The following is a 24,877-nucleotide window of genomic DNA, read 5'->3' as shown; positions in this document are numbered from 1 at the left end:
GCATCTGGATTAAGTGAAGATTTTCTGTTTGTGCGAGAGAGGGGGAAAAAAAGAACAAAAAAAAGCCCTCAGTGAAATCATACCTTGCTAGACAATATTTGAAGAATGCAGTTCACTTATCTCTCCTCCCCAACCTCCTGAAAATCATTCAGTAAAGACTATAATATCTGTATGATATCATATATAATTAAAATGATGTAATTTATTATAAGAAGGGGATTCTATAAGGCATAATAAATATAACAGGAGGCAAACGCCATCCCTGAAAAGAAGCCAGCACCTGATGARGTTATCCTGGAACAAAGGGACTTTGGGATGGTGACAGAGCCAAAAAGTACTACCTCTTTTTATAGTGCATTTAACTTCCCAATAACTGAATTATATAGGATCATGAAAGATCTTATAGGGAAACTCTACAAAAGAATGTTATAGTAAAACTGATAGTGGTTGCACAGCTTTTTGCTGTGATGTCATTGCATTTGTGGGAGCAGGATGACAGGAGAATCAGCCAGAAAAAGCAAGACTACTTTTATGATACCCTATGGGTCCTGCAGACTGTTTCTGGTCTCTCAGCCTTTCCCATTCTTATACAGGGAAGGGAGAGGAAACTAGTCTAAAGCTTTAGCGCAAAGCTAAAAGGGAAAATTTTTCCCAGTAAGACCAGTTTATCCATTAAAACTTTTGAGCAAGAGACTTTTTGGAAACAAGCTTGAGACACCTTATAAATCTGCTGCTGTTCCCTGATGAGACACTGGGCAGGTAACAGCCCGTGTGCTAAGCCCCAGCTTGCGGTGGTGCGAGGCTGGGGTTGGGCAGGGAGAGCGGCTGCACTGATGGAGAGGGTCAGTGGAGGCATCTCATCAGCTGAATTTACTAGGGATTCAGCRCAGCCTAATTCCTGTGCGGAAGGGGCTTACTTGCACATGGGCTGTGTGTGATTCAGAGTAGAATGACTCAAACGATCTTTATTCCAACAAAAGTTTTATGAAACCTCATAAATCACTTTTTTTTTTTTGGCTTGGCTGATTAAGTTTTTCTTGTTGCCATTTTACCTATGGAGACAATTGTTAAACTCTTACCCGCTGTAAAGAAGAACCCTTTTTACACAAAGACAAAGCAGAAAAGCAGAAAATGTTCCAAAGCACATCCAGAGGCTAGAAAACAAAAAGCTCTGGCATTGTTTGGTGTCCTGGGGGTAAGGGACTTGCCATCCTAATGCTGGGCTAGCTGTGGGCTGACTCACTACACTGGTGTGGATTTACCTTAGCTTCCGTTCCTCTCCTACAAGAGCCAATTGGTGCTGCGTTAATAGACACCAGTTCTAGGGAAGTTACCCAAAATCTTTCTGTTCTGGGGATGATCACCTGAACTTTTTGAATTGCCTCAGAACTTTTTTTCTGAAAGCAAACCTCAGGAAAGAGAACTGCACGGCAGCCATTCACACCGGCTATGCGACACGGCGTGTGCACGGCCAGCTGATCTGTCACTGCWGCTACTTGGAGCATTTTGCTTTTAGCTTCCCTCAAAAGGAAAAACTCTTGATTTTAAAACAGAGGCGTTACTAGTTTCTCATTATTTACTGATGTTTTTCTTGCTGACTTCGAGTTTTCCTGAAGTTCCTGAATCTAGGAGCCACTTTAAGTTTTAATGAAGAGGAGGCTTGCTGCATGGCTTTGTCCAGAGTCCTTCAGCTTTAGGAAAGGGGTATAATTACAAGCATTTTTTCATTTGTCTTATCAGACTGTCTGGAAACACAATAGAAAATTGAACACCACAGTATGACCTAATATTTTCAAGTTGCATTTGAAGACCAATAAAAATACAGTGATGCCAGACAAGATCATTTCTAGCTGTGGTGAAGTTGTTTTACCTGACATCTAAAAAGCAGATTTTAAGAAGATAAATGATATTATCTTGAAAACTTCAGCCTTTGCCATTTGCTTTTATTTCAGTTCAAAGGAAACTGTAAGTGCCTGTGAAACTGGATACATGAAGCTTGATGCACTATCCGTAAATAAATTTATAACCTCTTCAGATTTGGTGTCCAACTACAGACCTCAAAGAGCCTTATGAGACCACTGTGATGATAAATGCTTTGTAATGAAGCAATCCCTCCAAGTTCTGACTTAGCAGCCGGGTTGACTGGAAGGCACCAGGTTTTTGGCTCTACAGCAGTGTAGGGGATGTCCAGGTGTGCAAGGGCAAGTGGGATAATCATCATCCTACAAGAGCAGCTCCAGCTAGAAGGGTGAGAAACTTGATGCAGACTGGAGTTGGAGGAGGAGCAAGAGCAGAGATACTAGATTTTCCAGACAAGCACTAGCAGATCTTTTTCGTTACATAGCTGATATTTTGAGCAGTCAGAACTTTAATTGCTTTCCATCAAACATCATTAAAGAAAGAATTGAAAGTTATTGCTTATCACTATTTATGGTTACAGATATGAATCTGGTGTTGCACTTGAAGGGACACCTTGAACATATGGAGTTATCTGCGTTTATCTGCACACAGTTGCCAAGGAAAGCCAGCATCTCCAAAGCTCATCACAACTATTGGACACCTGCAGACTAGTGCATGCAGTGAGGCTGACAGAGGCCAGAGCTGCTCAGTCTGGCACAGCAGTAGAGCAGTTTCATATGCCTAGTCTAGCACATGCACACTTATTTGGTCTAGGAAATCTGGAAGGGAAAATCCCAGAGGTTATTGTTTCGTAACTTCTCACCCTTGGCTTCCCCACACATAGGCATGCAAACTCCTGGGACTGTCTGTACTGTAACTGCTCTTTTCAAACCAGCACACCCTTAATTTTCCAAAGCAGGTATCTCCTTCTGAGGAAAAGGCTCCAGGGTCTCTCTCAGCGCAGTCTGCTTGCCAGACASTACTCTTGGTTTATTGCACACAGCAGTGTGGAGGGTGTGTACGGTCTATGTGGGATGGACTGTACTGTCTCATAAGCCAGCGCATTTATCTCAAGGAAGCATGACTTCATGGCATCCTAAGCTGATAGGGAGTTAGTGCTCTGCTAGACAGACCAGAATAAGAGTGGGAATAGCTCCTTTGTAGTGGTGCAGATTAGCCCAGGTCAGTGATCTGTCTAGTGCAGAGCCCCTGTCCAGGACAAGTGTTGCAGAATCTGGGCTACAGCATAACGCAGAGAGTGGCCAGGAGGGAACTGCTCTTGGACACAGCCCAGAGCCCATAGTCCCAGCTCAGCACCACGCCGAAAGCATTCAGCTCCTCTCAGATTTCAACCTCTAAAAACTTGGCTAGAGGGTCAATCACAAAACCTGTCTCTGAAATCAGATTAATCTATATAAAGGCTTTTGACTGACAGGAATATTTGTTAGACTGTGATGTGACGTCACGTGCATGTCTAACGAGGGTTTTGATTGACAGGCTAGCAATTAATAAATGTGTCTTTAGGGATAATTAAGTCTGTTGAATGGCATTGTATTATTTGAGAGAAAAAAAGAGTCACATTTTCAATCTTATCTTTCTTCTGCCATATGATACTGCATAAGAGATTATGTTTTGTTTATGATATAGTAATCTATTTTCTAAGCTAGCTCCATCCACGTCCTTTCCTCAGAACTGAAGTACATCAGTTTACATGCCCTGGACAGCCATCCAGATAGAGTAGATGAATGAACCTCACCAGATACTCTTAGAAGAAGAAGAAAAAAAAAAAAAAAGCTTGTCTTTTTAAAGATGAAATTTCAGCCACCTGCAATCAGTTGTGTAAGAGGGGCAACTCCCAAGGAAGAAAGCTGCAGCTGCATCCACTTATTTTGCCCTAGCAAGTAGTTTCTCAGCTGATGTAAAACAACAGTGCCTATTGCACTTAGTAGCATAATTTTACAACAGCTGAGGACATGCGCTTGAAACTTTAAATTAGCCTTCGGCATGAAGTTGTGTTTCTCTTTAGCTGGTTGGCTAAATAAGGACACGTCTGTAAAATTGCAAATGTTGCAACAAGGCAGCTGGGAGGAAGATGGAAGGAGCTGTTGCTCAGAGCACAGGTACTTTAGGGGGAAAGACAAACAGCACGGGTCTTGTGAGAAATTAGTGAAAATAATTTGGCTTTATAATAATGTGCTGGCTTTAAATGACAGGCTCTCTCCTCAAGTACTGGTTGAGTTCATGGGTTGCATATCAAATTGTCATAGTGTAACCCAGATACTTTTCTATGGAGTCTGCATTCAGTCTCTGTGGGTTATAATGACTTTGTGTTCAGAGCAGTTGCACAAACTTGGAAACACACTAGGTAGAAATGGAGAACAGGGCTATAGCAGGAAAAATGTGGGAGAACATGCTGCCAAGAGCAGAAGAGCAACTGAAGCACCTAGAGAAGGCTGTGCTTGGGGAGCTGAAAAAAGACAGGAACCTGAGAAAGCTGAAGAAAGGTGGATTTTTTTTTCATTGCTCTAGCTAGGAACACAGCATGGCAGCAGTGAATAGGAGGCTGATGTGCAGGAGATATAAAGATGGAGAGCTCTGTCCCAATAAGCCGTTAGTAGCTTGGCTAGATGAACAAGAACTCTTTGCCCTTATGTCGATGGCCTGATTCTGCAGTTGTTGCTCAGGGAAAATTTTTATTGTTGTCAGTGTCACAGGAGTAAGATGAAGCGAAGGCAAACCATCAGTCTTTGAAAGTTGAGTAAGATGTTTGAAATAAAAACATGTTGGCAGACCAGAGGTAAAAGACGGTTTGTGGAAGTTTTTATCAAAAGTGAATCTGTCTTTAGATTTCAAGAGGTTGAAAAATGTTCTCTAGGTGATTTCAGTCCTTCAACTTTTTTTTATATATACAGTCCTTCAACCTTTTTTTAAAAAATACATCAATACTAAATGTTCCATTTTTTTCATCCAAAAGTGTTTGGAGTCTTAACTGATGAAAGTGTTTAGTACTTCATCCTATTTGGTACTAGATGGGACAGCTAGAAAGCAATCACATGCAAGTCAAGAATAAAAGACTAAGTGGTAGGAGCAGTTGAAAGGATAAATATAACATTATTCTGGGTATGCTTAACATCTCTTACTTGACACATTGGCTAGCTGAGCTGTTATCCTCCACAGCATTTTTGGAAATGGGCCCACTACCGTAATACATAATGCTGTTGGAGAGGATTGCATTGAATCTCAGCTCTTCCCCTGAACGAGAGACTTAATCAAGGAGATAGTCACTTCAGCTGAGAATTCTTGTTCTTGAATAGAAAAACTGTCTTATGATACCACTTTTTGAAGGGGGGGGGAAAGAAGGGAGAGATTGTGGGAGATGAAGCTCTCTTCTTCCTAGTGACCCAAATCTAACAAATTTTGGAACATGACATGTAAAAGTATTTTTAAACACACTTGAAAATTATATTTCGAATAATGAAGTGACTCCCACACTGAAAGTAAAATGACAAATGCTCTTGTAACTTCAGAGCTGAGCAGCAAGTGCGGGGAGAGCAACAGGGGTAGAGTCACCGAGGGAGTGCTGGGGGCTGCATGGTGAGAAGGTGGTGGAAAAGGCTACTGCAGCCTGCGTTTCCCACAGATCTAGCAGTGTGGGCAAACGGTATAATGTGAGRTGTGAGGGGTGCACCTGCAAGAAGGTGCTACTGTAATAGCTGTCATGTTTTGAAAAGCAGATTGCTGCTCTGCAAGGGCACTGTGCCTGCAAGAGGCTCTCAGGGGACCGCTCGGGGTAGCTGCAACGTTAGGCAAAAGCTGTAACAGCCCAGTGCTGATCTGTTGGGATATAAATGAGGAGCAGAAGTGGCATCTACCAGACTCCTTGCCTCTGAGCCAGTATGTGGCAGGCCTCTCTGGTCTCTATATTTTCCTGCACCAGATCTTGTGAAGGGGAGATCTTGGGCAGGGAACCCAAATCAGGCAACCTCTGCTTTTCTTCCTCCCCTCCTGTTGCGCCCCCCCCCCCCCAAAAAAAAAAAAAAAAAAAAAAGCTCAGAGAGCAGGTAGGGACACAGGTCACCTGCCTCCTGATGGCACACGCCACACTATCTCCAGTCACGCCCATCTGGCATCTCTTTGGTGCCTCCTTTTCTGTACTTCCCCTTAGTCCTGACTGCTTTGTGTAGACTCTGGGCTGAGTCACAGGCAGARCTGGTAGTGATAATCGCCCTCAGGGTAGTCTCTGTGTCGGAATATAATGTTTGCTTGATTATTTGTAACCTGCTAAACTGCAGGCTTCACAGTCCTTGCTTTCACTCAGTGCCATAAAAGTGTTAATGCAACACTTATCATCAAGCCTGCATGATGCTGATAGTCTTTCAGTTCATAAATCACATGCGTTTGTCATTTCTTTGAACCACTCCACATGACAAATCGCACATTTCTTGTGTCAAACTGCCCAAAGTTAACAAGCTATGCTTGCTTCACCTYACCAGAAGTTTAGCCCTGCTTAAAGCCAATTTAGTCACACACAAAAATGTRATAGAAGTGTCATTATAGCGAGATGTATGGCAAGGCTCAGAAAGAGGTAGTGGATTTTACTATGCTATCTCACAGAGCTGGGACAGGCGGACAGTGGCAGAAGTYAATGACTGAAATGCCCCCTGATCTCCAAGGGAGGAGTCTTAGGTATGTTAGATCATGCACTGAGAGGAAGCCTGTCCCACACTGCAACATAAGAGTAAGGGAATGAAGTGTAAAAGGTGATCTTGAAGGGAATGCTCTCCTTTAGCTGTTAATGCAACTGTAATTAGGTTTTTATAAGAGGAATATATCAAAACAGCAATAGGACCAATTTAGTTATTTTTAGTCATTGAACTGTACCTTTCCTACTGTATGTCCACAGCCTAGCTGCTTAAACTACCTTCGCACTTGCTATGCTGATACACTTTGCATAATGGATAGCTGCCTATTGATGACTACCATGGTGATAATCAAACTCATTTCTCTTATGTCATTAAGCAGTCCCCAAATGTAGCCATGCTCATGGCCACTGTCATGGTTCCGAGGGATTTGGCAGTTACATTTTGGGCCTTTATCACCTCCAAACCCTCTGTTGTCTCAAAAACTCTCCATGTGTATTTTCTGGCTTGATGCTAGAGCCTTCTGGCTTGATCCTGGGCAAGGCAGCAACACATAGTGGTAGGATAAGGTGGTGAGTGCATGCACTAGATAARCAGAGGAGTTTTGCACCAGGTTCCTTGGTAATCAGTTTACTCTTCTGAGCAAAGACTAACTAATCTGTTAATGGAAAAGGCAGTGGTATTCAGTGGTGGGATGTGRCTCCCTGCACCATGTGCATATCCCTAGTGTAGAAGGAGTTGACTGTTGAAGCTGTGGTGGGAAGGACAATCTTCCATAACAGCTCTTAAACCTGCCCCAGTGGGTCTAAGGGAGGACTTCTGTGGGCACCTCCGACTGTGATGTACCCTCTTTGTATGGAAAAAGGCTTGTTGTCATCACACATGGCAGAGATAAATGTAAAACTCCTTGCATACAGGAAAAGCTATGAAGAAACATGTAGCTACTTCAAATGCTTAGTGTCAGAACTGTGGTGATTGGTAGTATGTAACAAGGACTTCTGTTTGTGCCATTCAACCCCCGTCATTAATAAAGAGTTTTTATTAAACCTCTTTGATTCTTTTAAAAATACTTTGTGTCCTTCAGTATCATCATACAGTTACAGGCTCTTCATATGCTAAAACCTGATTTAATTAAAACCATTTGAAAACATTCCCTGAGGGGGGAAAGTAGGGGTAATACCTGGGAATCAGAAATGGGTAATCCCAAACCAAGTGGGGTGACAGCCCAATRCTGATGCTGAAGGAGAGCACTGGTTTGGGTTTTCTCTTTTCAGGGAGTGGTACCCAGCCAGACGTTGCCCACTGGCTGTGAARCAGGGGATGGGCCTGGAGCAATGGCAGAACCTGTGGCCAGAAGGGAAGCCTGCCCTTCATGTCAGTGGGGCAAAACATTTCATCCTACTTCTGGAGCATGCTGTGTGCTTACTGCTGGACCTGCTTGTGTGCTGGTGTGTGCATCTTGACAGAACCCAGAAGAGATTAGAGGAAGAGGGGAGTAGTTAATGAGAGGATGCTGCAGGTGAAGGGATGCTGGGAGATAGCTGAGCACAGGTAACTGAACAAGAAGACCTGCTGTTGTACCTTTAGCCCTGTAAAGGGCTAGCAGATCTGAGTAGCCTGAGCAGGTCAGTTGAACAGTCCTTAATAATCTCCTGGCCAAGATTTTATAGGTAAGAGTCAGATCCCCAGGAGGAGGTGGACAAGTGTTTGTTCCTGGTGGCTGCAGTGTTGCTGGGAAGGCAAGCAGCCTGTGCTGGGAGAAGGGTCCCTGTCCTGTCTCCTGAAGGCTGAGAGCCAAGCTGGCCCAGCCCTTGCACGTGAGGTCAGACTTGCCATTCCCTGCAAGGTCTTTGGGGCCTAGGCTAGCTCCCYAGGGTATAGACTCAGGAGACCCCTGTTTTCAGCCCCACAGAGGTACAGGGAAATGGTTCTTATGGAGAAAATAAAGGGAGTGGACCTAAGAAGTGGTCCTAAGTTTTGGTAGGTCCTACATAGTAGTAGGAAATGGTTTCCTGCTCTATAAATGTATGAATTCAACCCAAGAAATTGCACCAGAGTGCAGTAAAAATGTGACATCCCCCCCCCAGAGCCTGAGCCAGGGTGGCTGTGCAAATCCCAGGCCTGCTAGGCCAGGGAGGGATGCTCCAAAGTAGTGCCCTGGCGCATGGGCCCACTGCTCCTTCATACCTGAAAATGAAAGCAACGTGTTGAGGCTCAGCAGCTTGGGGCGATGGAGGCATGAAGGAATATGAAAACTTTCACTGTCGGCCCTCTGGCTTGGTGAAAGGGTGGTCGATATAAATGAAGTRTTTAGTAATGGCTTGTAAGTAGTGAACATGAGTTTAGTAACCTCATGTTTTCTGTCATGACTGATGGGATGAGGGGAGCAGACCAGAAGCAGGACCTCTGTGTATGCATTTGGGCTTTAGTTTCTCACTCTCTCAATTTCTGAGTCAGTCTTGTGTGAGTCTGTACTGAGCATGTGGTTTCCTAAAGACCTCTAGGGCTGTTATTTGGTGTAAAGCCTTACTTTTGGTTCCTTTTCCATRGTGGTATTTCAGAGCAATAATTGATGGCTAGCATAAAATCCAGCAAGGAAAGGACTGAATATTTAGCCTTAAATGCAGAGTATTGGACATTTCAGCGCCAATAGGTTTTTCTCTTCTTCGTCTGGGCTATCTAATCCCACTGTTCAGGGATAATGTACTGAAGGAATCACAGCAGGTCAAATATCATATATATATATATAAATGCAAGTGGTGTGTGGCAATCCCTTCCCTCCAAAGTCTAGGAACATGTGAACACTGGTGTGAGATTTGCTTCCACGTGATAAACAGCAAGGACTGGATAGTACTATGTCACCCAGACACCATGGGGAAAGGAAAGAGCTAGTCCCTAMATTAATTGAGTTTCAGCAAGGTCAAGCATAAGGGAAATAAATGCAGCTCAGTGCAATGTTTGGTAACACAATAAGAAGTTTAAAGTTCAGCCAGATATCTCACACTGTGCATTGCCCTGTGCCACATTTCTTCAGCCAGTGCTCTGAGCAGCAGTGAAAAACCAGTGCTAACAGCAGAGGACAAAGTGCCCAAAGCAGAGGAGCAGAGGGAGGAATCCTCTTTGCTCATGTTTGTAGTGTTGTATCACTGCAGGCTTGCTGCTGCTCATATCAGCTCACGAAGCTGCTGGGTGTAGAGGAGCAGAGTGGACTCTCACAGGACATGGCAGTGGGCTGGCACCAAGATTATYTTCTGTGGTAAAAGAAGCTAGGCTTTGCATTGGGGTGAGCATCTATATAGAAATATTAACTCTTGTTTGAAGTCTTAGTGTTAGAGCGAGGGCTGAGTCTGCTCTGGCCACTTGTACCGGGAATCTGGCTGCAGCTGTGGAGGGAGATGCTCTGGTGGGTGAAAAAATGATGGGTTTAAAATACAGCCCCAACCAGGATGGCCCAGCAGATGAGCAGTGCTGAAGATGAGATTTTGATTCTGAGCATAAAGCAAGGAGGTCAGGGCCTCTGATGTGTCTGTGATGAAGCCAATGCTGAAATAAAATGGTCTTTCACAGGAATTGAAGCATGTCAGGGTGGTGCTTTGGTGAATTGGAGGCTCAAGGGACCCTTTTGGAGAATGAGGGTCCTGTTTGTTTTGTAGCCCCTGGCCCGGGCCCTGTATCTGTATCTCAAGTGCTGCTCAGTAACCGATCCTGATGCCAAGGGCATCRTCACAGTTTTAGTATACTGACCACCTTACCCTTGGTGGAAAGGAAGCACACTTATCTGCATTATAGTACAGAGCACTGCTTATTCTCTGTGGGGGAGGCTAAATGGGGTTTGCTTCATTACTTGCTTTATTCAGCTTTATTTTCTCCACCTCTCACCACAGCTGGGATCTCTTCTCTAAAATAATAGCTGACAAGACACCTACAACCTCTGAGCACAACACAATTTTCACCATGGGGCAGGCAGATTCTCCCAAGTGTGCAACTGAAATGTGTTAAAAATATTAACCACCCACCCACAAATCACTGCCATAATGTCTTGAGGCTGTGCAATGGCTGAGGTCCCCCAGCAACATCTCTGAGCCGTATCAGAGTGCCRTGGTGGTGTGGGGTCGGTGACACTTGCACTCAGACTGGCAGCTCGCTGGTGGGGCACCTTCCCATCAGTTATGCCAGGGGAGGAGCTGCTTCAGAAATGAATTATGGCCACAGCATTTGCCAGCAGAGCCGAGGAGTTAATATGAAAGAAACAGGATTATTTAGCCCATAGCAAGGTCAGACTGGAAATGTGTTTTATGATGTTATATAATTTGATGTTAACAAAAAAATTGTCCTATGAAGTGTTATCATGACTCAACCTAATGAAAGAAAAATGACACCCTCCCCATTTGCCCAAGGGTTTATATCACATTTAAGGTGCTTTTTCACTTCCAAGTTGTTGTAGGAACAGTTTGAACCCTGTTTAAAATGTTGATTTTTTTTTCTTTGCTTTGTTAGTCATAACCAGATTTCTTCAAGAGTTCAGTCTCTGCCAATGGCCTTGAACAAAAACAGAGCTAGAGCAAGGTCTATGCAAGCAATCTCAGATGGGAAAGGGGACTTGTGATGCCCTGTGAGGAAGAAATGGTGCTAAGTGAGGAGGTGGAGTCCCTTATCCTCTTGCTTGCCAGCACCTGGGTTATAGGACTGGAAGGTGAACCTGTCTCTTCTCTGAGAGCACGCCCTTCAAAAGCTGAGCACAAATCTCCCCTGTCCTCTTGTGCTTGCTTTTGAGTTGGGTCTGGAGGGAATAAAGGGCAGAGATCCAGGCCATAGGTGCAGGCTGGCAGCCTCGCAGGCAGCCTGAACCACACCTCGCTGCATGTCGCTCTTCRCCTCTCCATCCCGAGCATGTGCTGTTCTAGCGGTGTTGCAGCTGCACAAAGGAAGCAATTGAGCATTTAGGGGGTTGAGGGAACAGGGAATTCTTCAGGTACTGAAGCTCTAAGTGAAGGGCTTTGCTTTTGCTGAATGGGCAGGATGTCATCATGCTTCATCAGCTCTAATTTAGCGTGGAGCTGCAGTATGAAGGTAGAAGATGATGCAGAGTAGACAACAGGTTGCATTAGCACCTCTGTTAAAACCAAGGTCCATGTAAACAGCAGCAGGAGTCTGAGTTAGCCTGTACAATATTATAAAGGATGTCTTTAACACTTGAAAACCAAACTCCTGCAGGTGCTGCACAAGAAATGCAAACCAGTTGTAGGTGCTGTGTGACTAAGGAATTGCAACAGATATTAAGGTGATCCCTAGGCCTCTAGAGAAGGGCAGTCCCCATACCTCACCTGCCTGGAGCKTGCTGTCTTCCAGCCAGCTCCAGGGGTTACCTGCTAGCCTGGGCGCCCCTCCCTCCCCCCAGCTAATGCAAGCTTAGCCCAGCTCTGAGCCACTTATGGGCAAGGGCTTTAAATATGCTGACATGGCTGTCAGTACACTTTTTTTTTTTTCCCTGAGCAGATCACCTAACAACTGGTTCAATGGATAAGCAGTCGTATTGGGCAAATGGTTTAGATGCAGTGTCATTTGTCCTCTACTTCTTTCTACAGCTGAATTTAACCAAATCTTCAATAACTGTAAAATTCTCATCTGATAAAACTACCCTGTGTGCTGAAGAGACATTCAAGGACTTGGGGGATGAGGGCTAGGCTGGTGGCTGGCAGGGTAGCTGGGACACTCCTAACCAAAACTGGGCCTGGGTTCTGCAAAGTGCCTCGAGGAGGGGAGGAAATGTGAAGAGGGGTCAGGGCTGTTACTGGCACAAAGCAGAGCTTCAGGTGCTGCTTCCAGGCACTGCAGTCAAAACTCTGGCTTTTTGTGGACCTGCTCTCATGAACAAGTAAAGAGCTGTCTGTTATACTCTAATCCTGACTTTCTGCATCCCTTCAGAAAGCAGACACGTGATGAGAGAGCAAACAACGCTAGATTATCCTTCAGCCACTGGATGGAGGCCTGCTTTGGTCCCTTGGGGTCCTGATGGCCCCAGGTTGCTCCTCTTACCACCCATAGCAACCTTCCTGTTGTCTGATAGGGGCTGAACCCTGCAGTTTTCCAGGAAACCTTGTAATTCCTAAAGAACTGTGATGCATTTTGGATTCTAAATTCCCTTGGTGCTTCTGATAATCCCTGCCTAAAATCACCGTACTTAAACACTGCAAAGCAAGTACATGAAGACAAATTAATCCAGTCTYGGTTCATCCAACAGTTAACTACTTAGTCCCCCAAAGCAGTTTTAACAACATTTAAAAGCAGCTTTGTGTCAAAGCTAATATGAGAGTTTYCTATTTCCTTAATATTCTTTATGCTCTGAAAGCCACATAGATACAGCAAAACCACAGAAGTGCCATACAGGGGCAGGGAAATATTATAGGTGTGCATTAAAGTAATAATAAAGCTGGATCTACGGATCTCTTACTAGACCAACAAGTAGTTTGAAAAACAAAGAATTTCAGTGTGGAAGCCTCAGAAGCAGCAAACCTGAAGCTCTGCAAGGCTGGAATGTATCTTTCTGAGGTTCTGCTTAACCAAAGTGACAATTTGTTGGGGAAGAGGAGGGCAGGARGAGATGTTAGGAGAGCTGCGACTGAAAAAGTAATTGCCTGCAGAGCACATGGGGTTCATCCAGGGTCAGGTTGGGGGAAAAGCAGAATGAGCCATAAAACTAGTATCTCTGCCGAGTTAATGATTATCAGAACTCTGCAGAGTTASGAGTTTTAATCCTTGAGCTCACTCGTGAAGGCATCCTGCAGGTTTCCCTTGAGGATCAGGGCTGAGGARCTGGAGGAATAGTAGCTGTCGTGCAGGAAATACTCCTCCGGGAACCCCGTTTTCCTGATTTCCGCATGAAAGCTGTCTGGCATGGAGGGCTGTCTGGCTTTGCCCGTATGCGTAGCCTCATCTGCTGGTGCAGGACGGGGAGGGCCAGGGCGGGCAGGATGGGTCCAGCGCCGGGCTGGGCTGCTCCGCGGTCCCCGCTCCGCTCTGTGCATGGCTGGGCTGCCTGGGACGTGGCCTGGCCGTGCCGGGGGAAGTGCCTGGCCTGGGCTCTGCTGAGGGCACCTTGGGCATGACCTGGGGGAGCCCGTGCTGCCCCGAAGGACCCTTCCCGTCCCCTGCACCCGCGAGAGCCGGGGCAGCTCCTGCGCGGGGCCGGGAGGAAGGGAGGGGGTTTYCTCCGGGCCTTTCCCCACCTCCCCCGGCACCGAGCCGCTTGCTCTTCGCCCGAGCTGGCTCCGGGTGAGGAGCCCCGTGGGGATGGCGGGGGGAAACAGGCAGGCGCGTGGTGTAGGGCTCCTGCCGCGCGTGGGGCGAGCGGTGGTGCCCGCCGGGGCCCGGGAGCACAGCACTGGCGTCGCGGCCGGCGCGGCGGCCCTCGCTCCTCGCGGGTCCGACGTGCCCGCGGCGGGCGCCTTGTCTCTAGCTTTGCCTTTGAGCAGCTGGAAGCGCGTCTGATTTGCCGGCGTCCCAGGTGCACGCGGACGGGCAGCTTCTCCTGAGAGCGTTTTTAGCCCTGCCAGGCAGGTGAGTAGGGAAGACATCCGTCAGCGAGGAGAGCGCGGCTGGCTTGGAAATTTATGGCTGTGATCTGGACCCTCGTCATACCCGCGTGCTGTGTCGCTGAGAGAGGAATTCAGTTACCATGGGTTACCCTATCAGTACGGGGACCAAGTGCCTCCCCTCCCGACTGCTCTATAAAAAGAGTCTGTCAAGGATACCCCACCGGCTGCCGCCTATCCGCACAGCCCGCGAGACGCGCGGCCCTGGCAGAGAGGCAGGGGCGGGCGGGCGGGCGCCGGGGGAGCGCCAGCATGCCTTCTGCTTTCCAGCTTCAGTGCCGCTTCGTCCTCATCCTCCTGGCAGCCCTGAAGGGGGAAACCCGGTACCTAGAGGTGAGCAACGCRCTGCGCGGGGCTTGTCCTGCCTTCCCTCAACTTGCGTTTCCAGCTCCAGAGCATCCTGCTTCTCACCTCTCCCTCCCTATTCCCCCCGACCCCCAGCATTAAACCTGCRCCTGACCGCAAGAGTACTGCGAAGGCAGCAGTCGTCCCCCCCTCCCCATTGCCCTTGTTTAACTTCCCTTTTCTCAAACCTGCATTTTTGCCAAGGAGTTCAGAGACTCGCTGCGCGCTGGACTTCGGGCTCACCCCCGTCGCGCCGGGTTTGTTCCCCTCTCAGGCGGGTTGCCTTAGCCCTTGGCAGCTTTCTGACAAAGCTCTTCCACAGCTACGCTGGTTTTGGAAGAGGGATTTCATCTGCTGGTGCCGATCCTGAGGAGGTGCAGAGAGGGGCCCGCGTTTCCTTTTGTCACAGCCTCTTCTCGCCCTGTTTCCTTCACCAGGTGAGGGATGCTGGTGAAGATGAGCCTTTTCTGCTCCTTAGCGAAGATCTGAAGCGAGAGCTGTCTGCAGGGCAGATCTACCGGCGGTCGCTCAGTGAGTTTCTTTAGTTCTCTGCTGGGGACTCCTGACGTGGGGGAGAGCCCTGAGGCAGGCTGGGGGCTAGGGAAGAGGAAGGGGGGCTATTTGGGAGCAAGGTACTTCTTGAGAGGGGTGGAGGAGAATGAAAAAATGTTTAAAACCTTAGGAAACTGTGGTTAAGGCAGGCAGATGGCAATGGGGCTCCAAAGGAGGAAGAGGTGAGCTCAGAGCTGGGGTTCAGATCCAGCAGCGGGGGGGGGGTCACATCGTCCCTGGGATGGAGGCGACCATCAGGGCAGGGCTGTGAGCTCCAGGGGAAGGGAGGGGTGGGAAGGCTGTGATTAGAGAGAAATACGGAGGAACTGAGGGTTTGTACACTTGCACGCACACRCACACACACACRCACGCACGGTTTTCAGTTCAGAGATGCTTGGGCAGGTGAGTGCCTCTCCGATCACACGCGCTTGTGCATGCACATGCTGAGCGCTCGTTGCTCCTTCAGCGGAGCCTCCCTGGCCCCCTTCCCCCTGTCCTCAGCGGAGGGTTTCTCCCCCTCCCTCCCTTCCCCTCGCTGCTGTGGGGGCTGGCGCCAGGTGTCCCTCCCCGGATGAGGGCTGAGGCATGTCCCYGGGCTCCGTTTCTGCAGGGTGCATCGACATGCTGAGCATAGAGGGGCAGTTCAGCTTCACCGCCGAGCAGCCCCAGCTGCACTGTGCCACCTTCTTCATCGGGGACCCCGAGGAGCTCATCACCATAGACTATGACTTTGTGAACATCGACTGCCACGGAGGCGATTTCCTCAAGGTAAGCTGGCAAGTCCTGCCCTTCCCTTACGGGCAGAAGGGGCAGATGAGTGTGTGCACACACGAGTGTGTGTGTGTATGTGTGTGGAGGAGGATTTTACAAAGCAGCTGCCTGTGGGACATCTGTCCCTCTCCACCACCACCACCCCCCGGCCCTTGGGGACACCCGTCCCTGTAAGGTGCACTCTGGTGCAGGCTGGGACTCGTCTCCCAGCTGCAGCACAGCCTCTCCTGAACTTTTACAGGAGTTTTATTTTCCCAGACTGAAGAGCACACCTCTAAGTTCCTGTATCTGGGGGATAGTTTGGAAAGAGAAGTTTGGTCAATACAAGCTCACCCTCTCACYCTGCTAGTTAGGAGGACTTTGTTAGTGCTTTTGTAACACCATGAATCATATGAACCCTGCAGATAACATCTCTAAACTGCTATTTCTGCTCCAGGATCCCCGCTCTGTGGTCATTAGCATCTGTTTATTGAGTGGATTGTTTCAGTCTTTCTTTTAAATGGCCCTGTTAGAGCTTTTGAGGGCATCCACTCTGAACAGAACAAATTTCATGACTCACAGCCATTTATATTCCAGAACCAACAAACTTTATGAAAGCATTCTGCTGGCAGAGAGAAATGTTGGCTAAGACCCGAATTCAGTTCAGGAGACAAGGGGAAGCTCGAAGGTACCTGTTCCCTGCCCTCACCTGGAGCTCTGCCCTTTGCACTGTGGCAGTTGCACACAGCACAGACCCCRTCCTGCCTGCCAGCCAGCTGAGCCTGGAGGAGGAGGAGTAAGAAAGGCTGCCCTTTAGCCCCTAATCTGGGGCTTGGAGAGATGCACCCCCCCCTCCCCMCACACACACACMCCCTGCTTGTTTTCCCCTGGAGAGTCCTGTCTCTCCATCCTTTGCACCTGGCTGGGTGTGCCAAGTTGCTATACCTAAGGGCTATGTTGAAGAGGCTGATTTCAGCCTCTTGTGGCTGAATCCAAGGATTTTGCACCTAAACTTAGYCATTTGCAAAGGCTTGAAAAATGCCAAGAGGCTTTATGGAGTTTTTCTCCCTTTGTTTATGGGGGCCCTCAGTTTCTTTATTATGCTGTTGAATTTATAAAGACAGCTTTTCCCTGATGCGATTTGAGCGCTCACATCTCATTACTTTAGAAAATTTACAGTTCTAGAAAACCCAGAGACTGATCCTGCAGCTCTTCCATAAGAAGGTCCCACGCRTATTCATGTTAGGATTACTCACCTAAGCAGTGGCAGAATCTGATCCTTGGACATTCAAGGTATCAGCAAAAATCAACCGAAGCGCAGAAGTGAGAGCAGCTAGCAGGGAATCGAAACAGCGAGGAAGGTAACTGTTCAGCTACTCTAGAGTTATTGCAGATTTCCAGTTCCGACATATTTCTGACACGTTTCCCTGAACATGGTGAGGGTAAATTTGTTGCTATTTTGGTTGTGAAGGAACAATTTGTAGATGTTGCTGCTTAAGATCTGGCCAAGCAGGCAGCATTTGTTCTGCTTTCTAGTGGTTAGGGCAAGCTGAAAGAAAGAGGCAGAAGTGAGCAATACCTCTGTCAGTAATTCCTCCCCAAAACTGCTGTTCCTCTGTGCTGAAGCACCAATGCTCTGGAATGCCTCCAGGCTAGCGAGAAACAAACTGTAAAGCATATATGATGGAAAATTACAGGCCACGTCAATGGAGTTAATGCCTAGAGCTTGAGAGACTGACCTATGTTTGATGTGGCTTCCAAATCAAATTGTTCAAAAACGTGGCTTAATAACAGTGGAATTACAATAGTAATAAACTCCAAAATTGATGCAAATATGGTGATGGAAGAAAGAGTTGTCTCCTCCTAAAACATCACCAATGTTGCCACCAGAAGAAAGTAAAAATGACATTGAAGTGTATACACGTTCATTTCCTAATTATTGATTGAAGTTGAATAATTAGCAAAATGTCAGGAAATGTAGAGGTACAAAGTATTTCTTTTTAAATGGTGACTTTAARCAAGTCATCTGGTGTCAGAATAAATTAGATCTATGAAACAAGTAGGTTCTCTGCCATACTTTACCTCTGTTCTTAACTGGTAGAATGATTTAAAAAAAAAGGGGGGGGGGGGAAGAAAGCTCTGGTTTATAGTAGTTTATATTCTTGAAAACCTTTAGGTATTTGATGGCTGGATACTCAAAGGAGAAAAATTTCCTAGTTCCTTGGACCATCCCCTCCCCACTTCCCAAAGATACGTAGACTTTTGTGAAAGTGGCAATATTCAGAGGACCATCAGATCATCGCAGAATGTCGCAATGATCTTCTTCAGGATTCACCAGCCAGGCAATGGATTTACTGTCACTGTCAAGAAAAATGCTAATCTTTTCCGTAAGTCTGATTTTTATATTGTCAAATAGGCTTACATTTTGGGCAGAAATCAAAATGTGTGTATCTGTTTGTATTGAATTCTCTCTCTGATACTATTCGAGCTGAAACAATTCCAATAACTCCTGCGGATCCATGTGTACCGGCATGGCTGAGGATTTGATCCAGGCTCAGTATATGTTGCAAAAAAGAAAATTAGTGAAGTGTAAGACATAACATAAGCAGGGTTTCTATTCAGGAACCAAAGATTGTCTGGTTCAAAGAAGATCTATTCCAATCTAATATTGTCACATCCAATCATATTTAGTTAGAATGAACAGTATTCATTTAAAGACTTTAATCAGAGCAATTTTTAGATCTGACTGAACAAAAAGGAAAAAATATTTGAAAGTGTTCAGCAGTACGAACAATATTTTGAATAGTTATGTGAAAAGTGATATTAATTACAAGGGCCTACTTGCAAGTTATTTCCCTAAGCCTCAGAGCTGTCAAGGTACAAATGATGGTTACCTGTATAATTTTTTTTTCAAGACAAGACAGGAGAAATGGCTTAAATATGTGATAACTATTATTCAGACCAGTATGGTTCATCTGCCTTGCCACACACAGGCTGAAGATAACAGCATGTCTGGCCTGCTCTTACTCAGAGCTGTTCAGACACAAGCCTGGTAGTCGTGTCTCCACGTTGGTGTGGCTCTGCACCTGCAGCAGTGATTACGCTGTGCAACTGCTGGATCTGGCTTGTCTTCGTTCACCTCGGAGGGCAGGCAGAGGAAACTGTGTGCCTCCGTGTCCACATGGAGACCTCCTTGGGTTGCATCACAGCTGAGTGCAGACACAGATGATAACTTACTGTCTTACCTGAAATGCTGAACTTGAACTTTAAAATAAAATCAGCACTCACCTGCTCTAGTTTCAGTGGGATGCTTCCCTGGGTAAGGAACTACTCAGTTAAGAAAACCAGGAAAAGACTCATTTTTTTTATTTTAGCAATGTCAGACAATAGAAAGTCAAAACAGATGTAAAAATAAATGAAAACCCTGCATCCATATTTAGCTTCCTTCAAACTGGCACCTCCCACCCCAACCACATGAGTCCTTGATGCATGAATTTGAGGTGGGAGCTCTCCTATTGACAACTTCTATTTGACGTTCTGCCAGGCTTGATACTATGTTGTAAGCAAGGGAATTTCTAGAGAACAAATGCCATGTAAGAAATATAGAAAATGCAATATGCATATTTTTCAGCATTTGGTTATACATCTCAGTAATAAAATTATCTGTTTTTTGTGAGTACCAAATGTACAAGACTTTTCTACATTCCAGCAATTATGATTGCACGAGTAACTCTTGTATCTTCTCCAGCTTGTAATGTCATCTCTCAGACTCCTTCTGGAAGATTTACCATGGTCATTCCTCATCAGCACAGAAACTGCAGCTTTTCTATAATTTACCCCGTGGTGATAAAAATATCTGATCTTATCCTGGGACATTTAAACGGCCTCTTTTTAAAGGTGAGTTTTTCTGTTCCATAATAAATTACTACCAAGTGCAGTTTTCCTGGGACTGGAAGAGGGAAGGAGAGGGTGAAGCAGGGGCAGCCTCTGCTGTTGGCACCGGCTGTTAAGACATGTGTGCTCGGGATCACGTGCGCAACTGCTGTGGGGTCTGATTCCCCCACGGGGATCAGAGCTGGGTCTGTCTGTGTTGCTGTTGTCTCTTAGTGTCGCAGAGGCAATCAAAATATGCAAAGTACCATTAGTGCATGCAAATATTGCTTGCCATAGCAAAGGCGAAGAATCTCATTAGAAAGAAYGGAGCACTTTCCCAGAGAGTTGTCTGACTGCGTGTAAGCTAATGAACTCGGCAACTGTTCTGGACAGACACTGGTTAGACACTGAGGTACTTAAACACATTTGCATTTTCACCATATTAGGACAGATCCCCTGCTCTGTGTCCTGAGCATCCTCTGCTCCATTTTTTTTCTGGCACAAAACACAGGGGCTGGGGCTTAGCTGCAGCACCTGGGTGCTTGCTGGCAGCCAGCAGTTGGGTAGGAGAGGACAGGAGCCTTTGCTGGCACCCTGTACTTGGGAGATCTGAAAAAGCACAAATTTCAAAATGTTCTCAAGAATAGGAGCAGAATTTGGCCCTAAGACACCATGGGAAAGGTAAAGTTTGATGTTCTCCCATGTGCAAGTTGCTGTCCAGACACAGAACTCGAGAAGGTAGCAATACAGGAGACCACTGATATACAAAGAAAGGGAACAGTAACAGCCTTTTTGTCAGTGCAACATATAGGGATCTCTGCACATCAGTTTGTATTTTTGAGTGGATTGCATCAAAGACAAGTTTTAAAGAAGGATTTAGAGCAAAATGAAGAGCAAGCTATTTGGGTCTGTGTGATTCCCAAGCATAAGAGGCAGTGTGGGTGAAAGTACTAAGATTTTTTTTGTCAAGCTAAGAAACTTGCACTAAAGGTTAGCCCTGAGTGCTGATCAGCAGCAGGAACTGATCTTTAAACACTGCAGAAAGGATGATAGGTTGGGAGGGTGCTGGGCTTCGAACCTGGGTTGTGGCAGTACTCAATACAGAGGTCTGAGGTTTAGGAAGAAGTCCCTGAAAACTGGTGAGAGCCATTTCACTGCAGCACAAGAGGGCAGGGCTGGATTTTGACTGATGAACTCCAGGGTGAAGATTCCATGGGAAACAGTTTTGTGGAGGTCCCTGGAGGGATCCGTGGAGATTTTAGGTGACAATTATTCTTGCTCATACAGTGAAGGAAAAGAAGCAGGGTGCAGACACTGAGGAAGGAGAGGGCTGTATGCAGGTGGGAAGTCATCTGGAGTGATGGTCGGTATTGTAAGTGTGTAGAGAGACTGGCTGATGGTCAGGCAGGGAATTCAGCTTATGGAACAACGTCTAAGGATAAAATCAGCCAAGTATTACATAAAGTGTGGATTTTAAACTCCAGGTGACTCAGCTGAAACCAATTAGCAGTTATACCCTTGCCTTACATACTATTTTCACAGAGACTCTGACTCTTCCCTATCAGAAAGCGAGAGACTCCCACTTTTATTAGGCAAGAAAAAGAAAGGCGAAACAAGGCAAATATAAATAAAATTTAAAGCCTTTTGTACACAAGAAGGAGCCCATCTTCTTTCCTATAAACTAACTGAAAACAGTTGTAGACCCAATTCTGCAATCAAAGCCAGATGTCCTTGCCCCTCCGGGAACTCCGTCTTCCCTCTTGATGTCTGTGAACCAGAAGCAACATGACAGATCAATCATTCAGGATGGCTAGATGTGCCCAAAACGTCTCCAAAGCTGGCCTTTGTGACAGGGGCCAAATGAGCTGGCTTATTCAGCAGAGGACAAACAAGGGACTATAGCAGGAGAAGAGGTAGAGAAATCAAATGCTTAAGCAGCAGCACATGGATCACAGGCCGAAAGTGTGCAAGGTGTCTGCATGGGATGCCATTGGGAAACAGCACTAACTTTCAGATAAAAGGACTGGTGGGTCTAATATTGAGTAAACTGTTGTTGTTCAAAAATACTATTTTGGTTAATTCCTACTTCATCTAAACTTTGCTACAATAGTATATTTTAGCAACACTTATTGCTTAGGGATCTAAAAGTACAGTACAGTGGAGCTTAAGTTACTGCCTGTCAGCTGAGTGTGGGCATACACTCAGTGCATGACTGTATTAATCTGATTACATGTCTAAACCCTATGATCAGATTGCTTATCTGCACTGAAATCAATTGAATCAACACTTTACCTGCCTAGCTGTAATTTTCAGAGCCCACTTAGGTCTTTCTTTGGAATCTCTAAAGAAAATTAACTTGCTAATGTCAAATTGAAGTATTATTACTTGGGGTAAGAACAGCCTGATTTCTTACAGGTTTGAGCACAGAGGAATTCTAATACCTGCTGTTGACYGCAATCATGTCTAGAGAATTGTTAAATTTTGAATATATATAATAAACAAATTTTAATCTTTTTCTTTTTAGAAACCATCAGCAGGCTGCACAGGAGTGGGAGATTTTGTAGAGCTGTTGGGAGGAACTGGCTTAGACCCTTCCAAAATGTTTCCACTAGCTGATCTCTGTCACTCCTTTCATGGATCTGGTGAGAACTCCTTCTCCCACTTGCATCTCTGCATGATAAAATAATTAAATTAGAGGGAGTTCTGCAGAACCCACCCAAATCTGGATTTCCTGATAGACCTGTGAACTTCTTGTGAACTAGACTACTTCACACGTAGCCTGTGAGAACAAGAAGTATTCAGCTAGAGTGTTTGGTACAGCAAACCCAGGAACACTTTCACTCGTCCCTGCAGTAATCAAAGCAAGGTTAAGCTATATATTTTTTTAAAAACCCTTGTCATATGACAGATATCTGTCTGTCTGAGGCTCTAATAACTATGACCTCAGAAATCTGTAATAAATGAATGCAGAGTTGTTACATTTTTTGTTAAGGAGCTGCTCCTCACTTGCACAGCATTCCCAAAGCTGTTTTTTCTACTGCAGAAATAAAAACATACCACCAAAAACCTCAGAGCTTCTACTCCCTGCTTCAGACCTTGGGGGAGCTCTGAGCCTGTGTTTCACAATCACGCCAGGCTGGTGATCTCTTTCTCAGAACAGAAACAACAATTCACAATTCCACTCACCTTTAATGTAGAAGAGTAAAAAGTGTAGCAATGATGACACAGGTAGATTTCTATAAAACATATGCATGTGTGGCTGATGGAGTATTTGACCTTGGAGTGTAAATGAGTATACGGGGGGGGGTAGCATTTCCTCAGGGTTAGAGAGCAGGAGCATTCTCCATTGCCTTTCATGGCACCACAACCTAGTGGTCCAGGCACTATTCAAGGCTTTAACCAGCCCTGGTTGGTTACCAGCACTGGTACTGAGCATATTCTGAGCACTGCAGTGAGATTAAAACATGCTTTTCTGCCATGTGAGAGTGTGCTCTGGCCAGACAGAAGGAGAGATCACATCTTGCCAGCTCACACTCTCCAAATGACTCATAGGAATTCTCCTCAAATGGGCAAGGTGCTCGGAGTTTTGCAAAATCTCTGCTCAAACAGCTCATCTAAAAGCAGTGGCTGGTGACATACTTGATTTTTTTTCTTTTTTCTTTTTTTCCTGTGTTGTGCACTGCCATTTGAGTTTGTCTTAGTAGGACTATTAAATACCTTTACTACCATGAGCCCCCTTACTGCCACCACACAAAACCACACATCCTTCTAATAGGAAATGTTTCTAAAGTGTTAATTTTGGATATGTTCATAGTAGGGTGCTATTACCTTTAACTGTCACTCAGGATTTCTAACAATAGTATACATCTCAAGGCACAGACATCTATAGATCAGTCTTGTCTATCCATGTCTATCTTATCTATATGACAATGTGGCTTCGTGAGAAGAGTGGCATTTGTGTGAGTAAAGGTTACAACATTGGATGAACTAGTCAAACCATTATAAAAAACACAGAAAAAGATATTTAGTCAGTGTTACCACCGTTGGCCCATTATTACTACACACAAATGCTTGCTTTGTTTTCAAGGTTGTATGTATTTGTGCCAACATTATATGTCTTTTCCCTCTCACTCATACATACATATATCTCATTTATTTTTCCTAATTAGCCCAAATGAAGATTGGCTGTGACAATACAGTACTACGAATGGTCTCCAGTGGCAAACACGTCAATCGTGTGACATTTGAGTATTATCAACTTGATCTGCAGGAACTAGAAAACAGAAAGGAGAACAGCATTGAGGAATTCTGCTTACCTAGTATCTGATAAGCCAAGCAACACATTTTCACACAGCAAATGAAAATAAAGTTCTGGTGGATTCAAAAAATGTGCTTTTCTTTTAACCAACTGCTATTATCCAACCTTTCTACAGTACAGGCGTATTTTTCTTTTCATACAAATCAATCATTCCCATGAGCAAGCAGGAAAAAAACAACAAATATATTAATCTTTGCTATCACTATAATATTTTTTCTGCAGTATTTAAGCTCATTTACTATATCCAAAATCAATAGCATGAACAGAAGACTATGTTTCCAGTGTAACTATTACTAGGGAAACAGATACAAACCCTCTGTGTATCTAATCTGAGCACATACAAAACCCACAAGTTGTATAAACTTCAYGCAGGAACTTTATTCTTTTGTATCAGATACAAACAGAAAAAAATAAGATGGTGGAATACACTTCCAGTTTTGTAACCAGAAATCCAACATTAGTGTGTGTAAAAATTACTCATTTGTTTATGACTCTAAATGTACTATTTAATGATATGTTTTTAATAAAAATTTATAGCATGAAAACTTCCTTACACAAACCCAAACATGAATAAATACATTCAAAGAGTTGGCAAACTGTTACTATGTTGTGTTTTCCTGAAGACCTCTTTTAACATTCTAGTTAAGCTTCCTAAGTCTTGTGCAGTTTTATGGAAATGATAATTTTGAACATATGTCGCTGTAAAATTGTGGACTATTAAAGTAGTATTATGGGCAGAAATTTGGTTTGCCAATCTTGCATGCACATTCACACAGCATATGTTCCAGTTTAATACTTACTGGCACCTCTTCTGTTTAAAGTTTTTGATCAGATGTCCTGCTAACCTGTGGAGCCAGGGATATGCAGACATGGGTTTTTTTTTCTGGTCCTTTGGATAACCAGAAGAG

The 24,877-nt window shown here is 45.2% G+C and overlaps 1 protein-coding gene across 1 annotated transcript; it reads left to right on the top strand.

The window, feature by feature from the left end:
* Positions 1–14,371: 14,371 nt before the first annotated feature.
* CRHBP (corticotropin releasing hormone binding protein) lies at positions 14,372–24,498 on the top strand. Its single transcript, XM_085322021.1, has 7 exons — positions 14,372–14,464; positions 14,914–15,007; positions 15,639–15,796; positions 17,955–18,165; positions 19,527–19,675; positions 22,176–22,293; positions 23,821–24,498. Exons 1-7 carry the CDS (start codon positions 14,384–14,386, stop codon positions 23,976–23,978), a joined length of 969 nt encoding a protein of 322 aa, XP_085178147.1. The 5' UTR covers positions 14,372–14,383; the 3' UTR covers positions 23,979–24,498.
* The last annotated feature ends 379 nt before the right edge of the window (positions 24,499–24,877 follow it).

Source organism: Rhea americana, unplaced genomic scaffold, assembly GCF_003343005.1.
Source record: "Rhea americana isolate MKP2758 unplaced genomic scaffold, rheAme1 scaffold_74, whole genome shotgun sequence".
NCBI classification, from domain to species: Eukaryota; Metazoa; Chordata; class Aves; order Rheiformes; family Rheidae; genus Rhea; species Rhea americana.
Note: the sequence above shows the minus strand (reverse complement) of the source record. Positions and strands in the feature narration are given on the sequence as shown.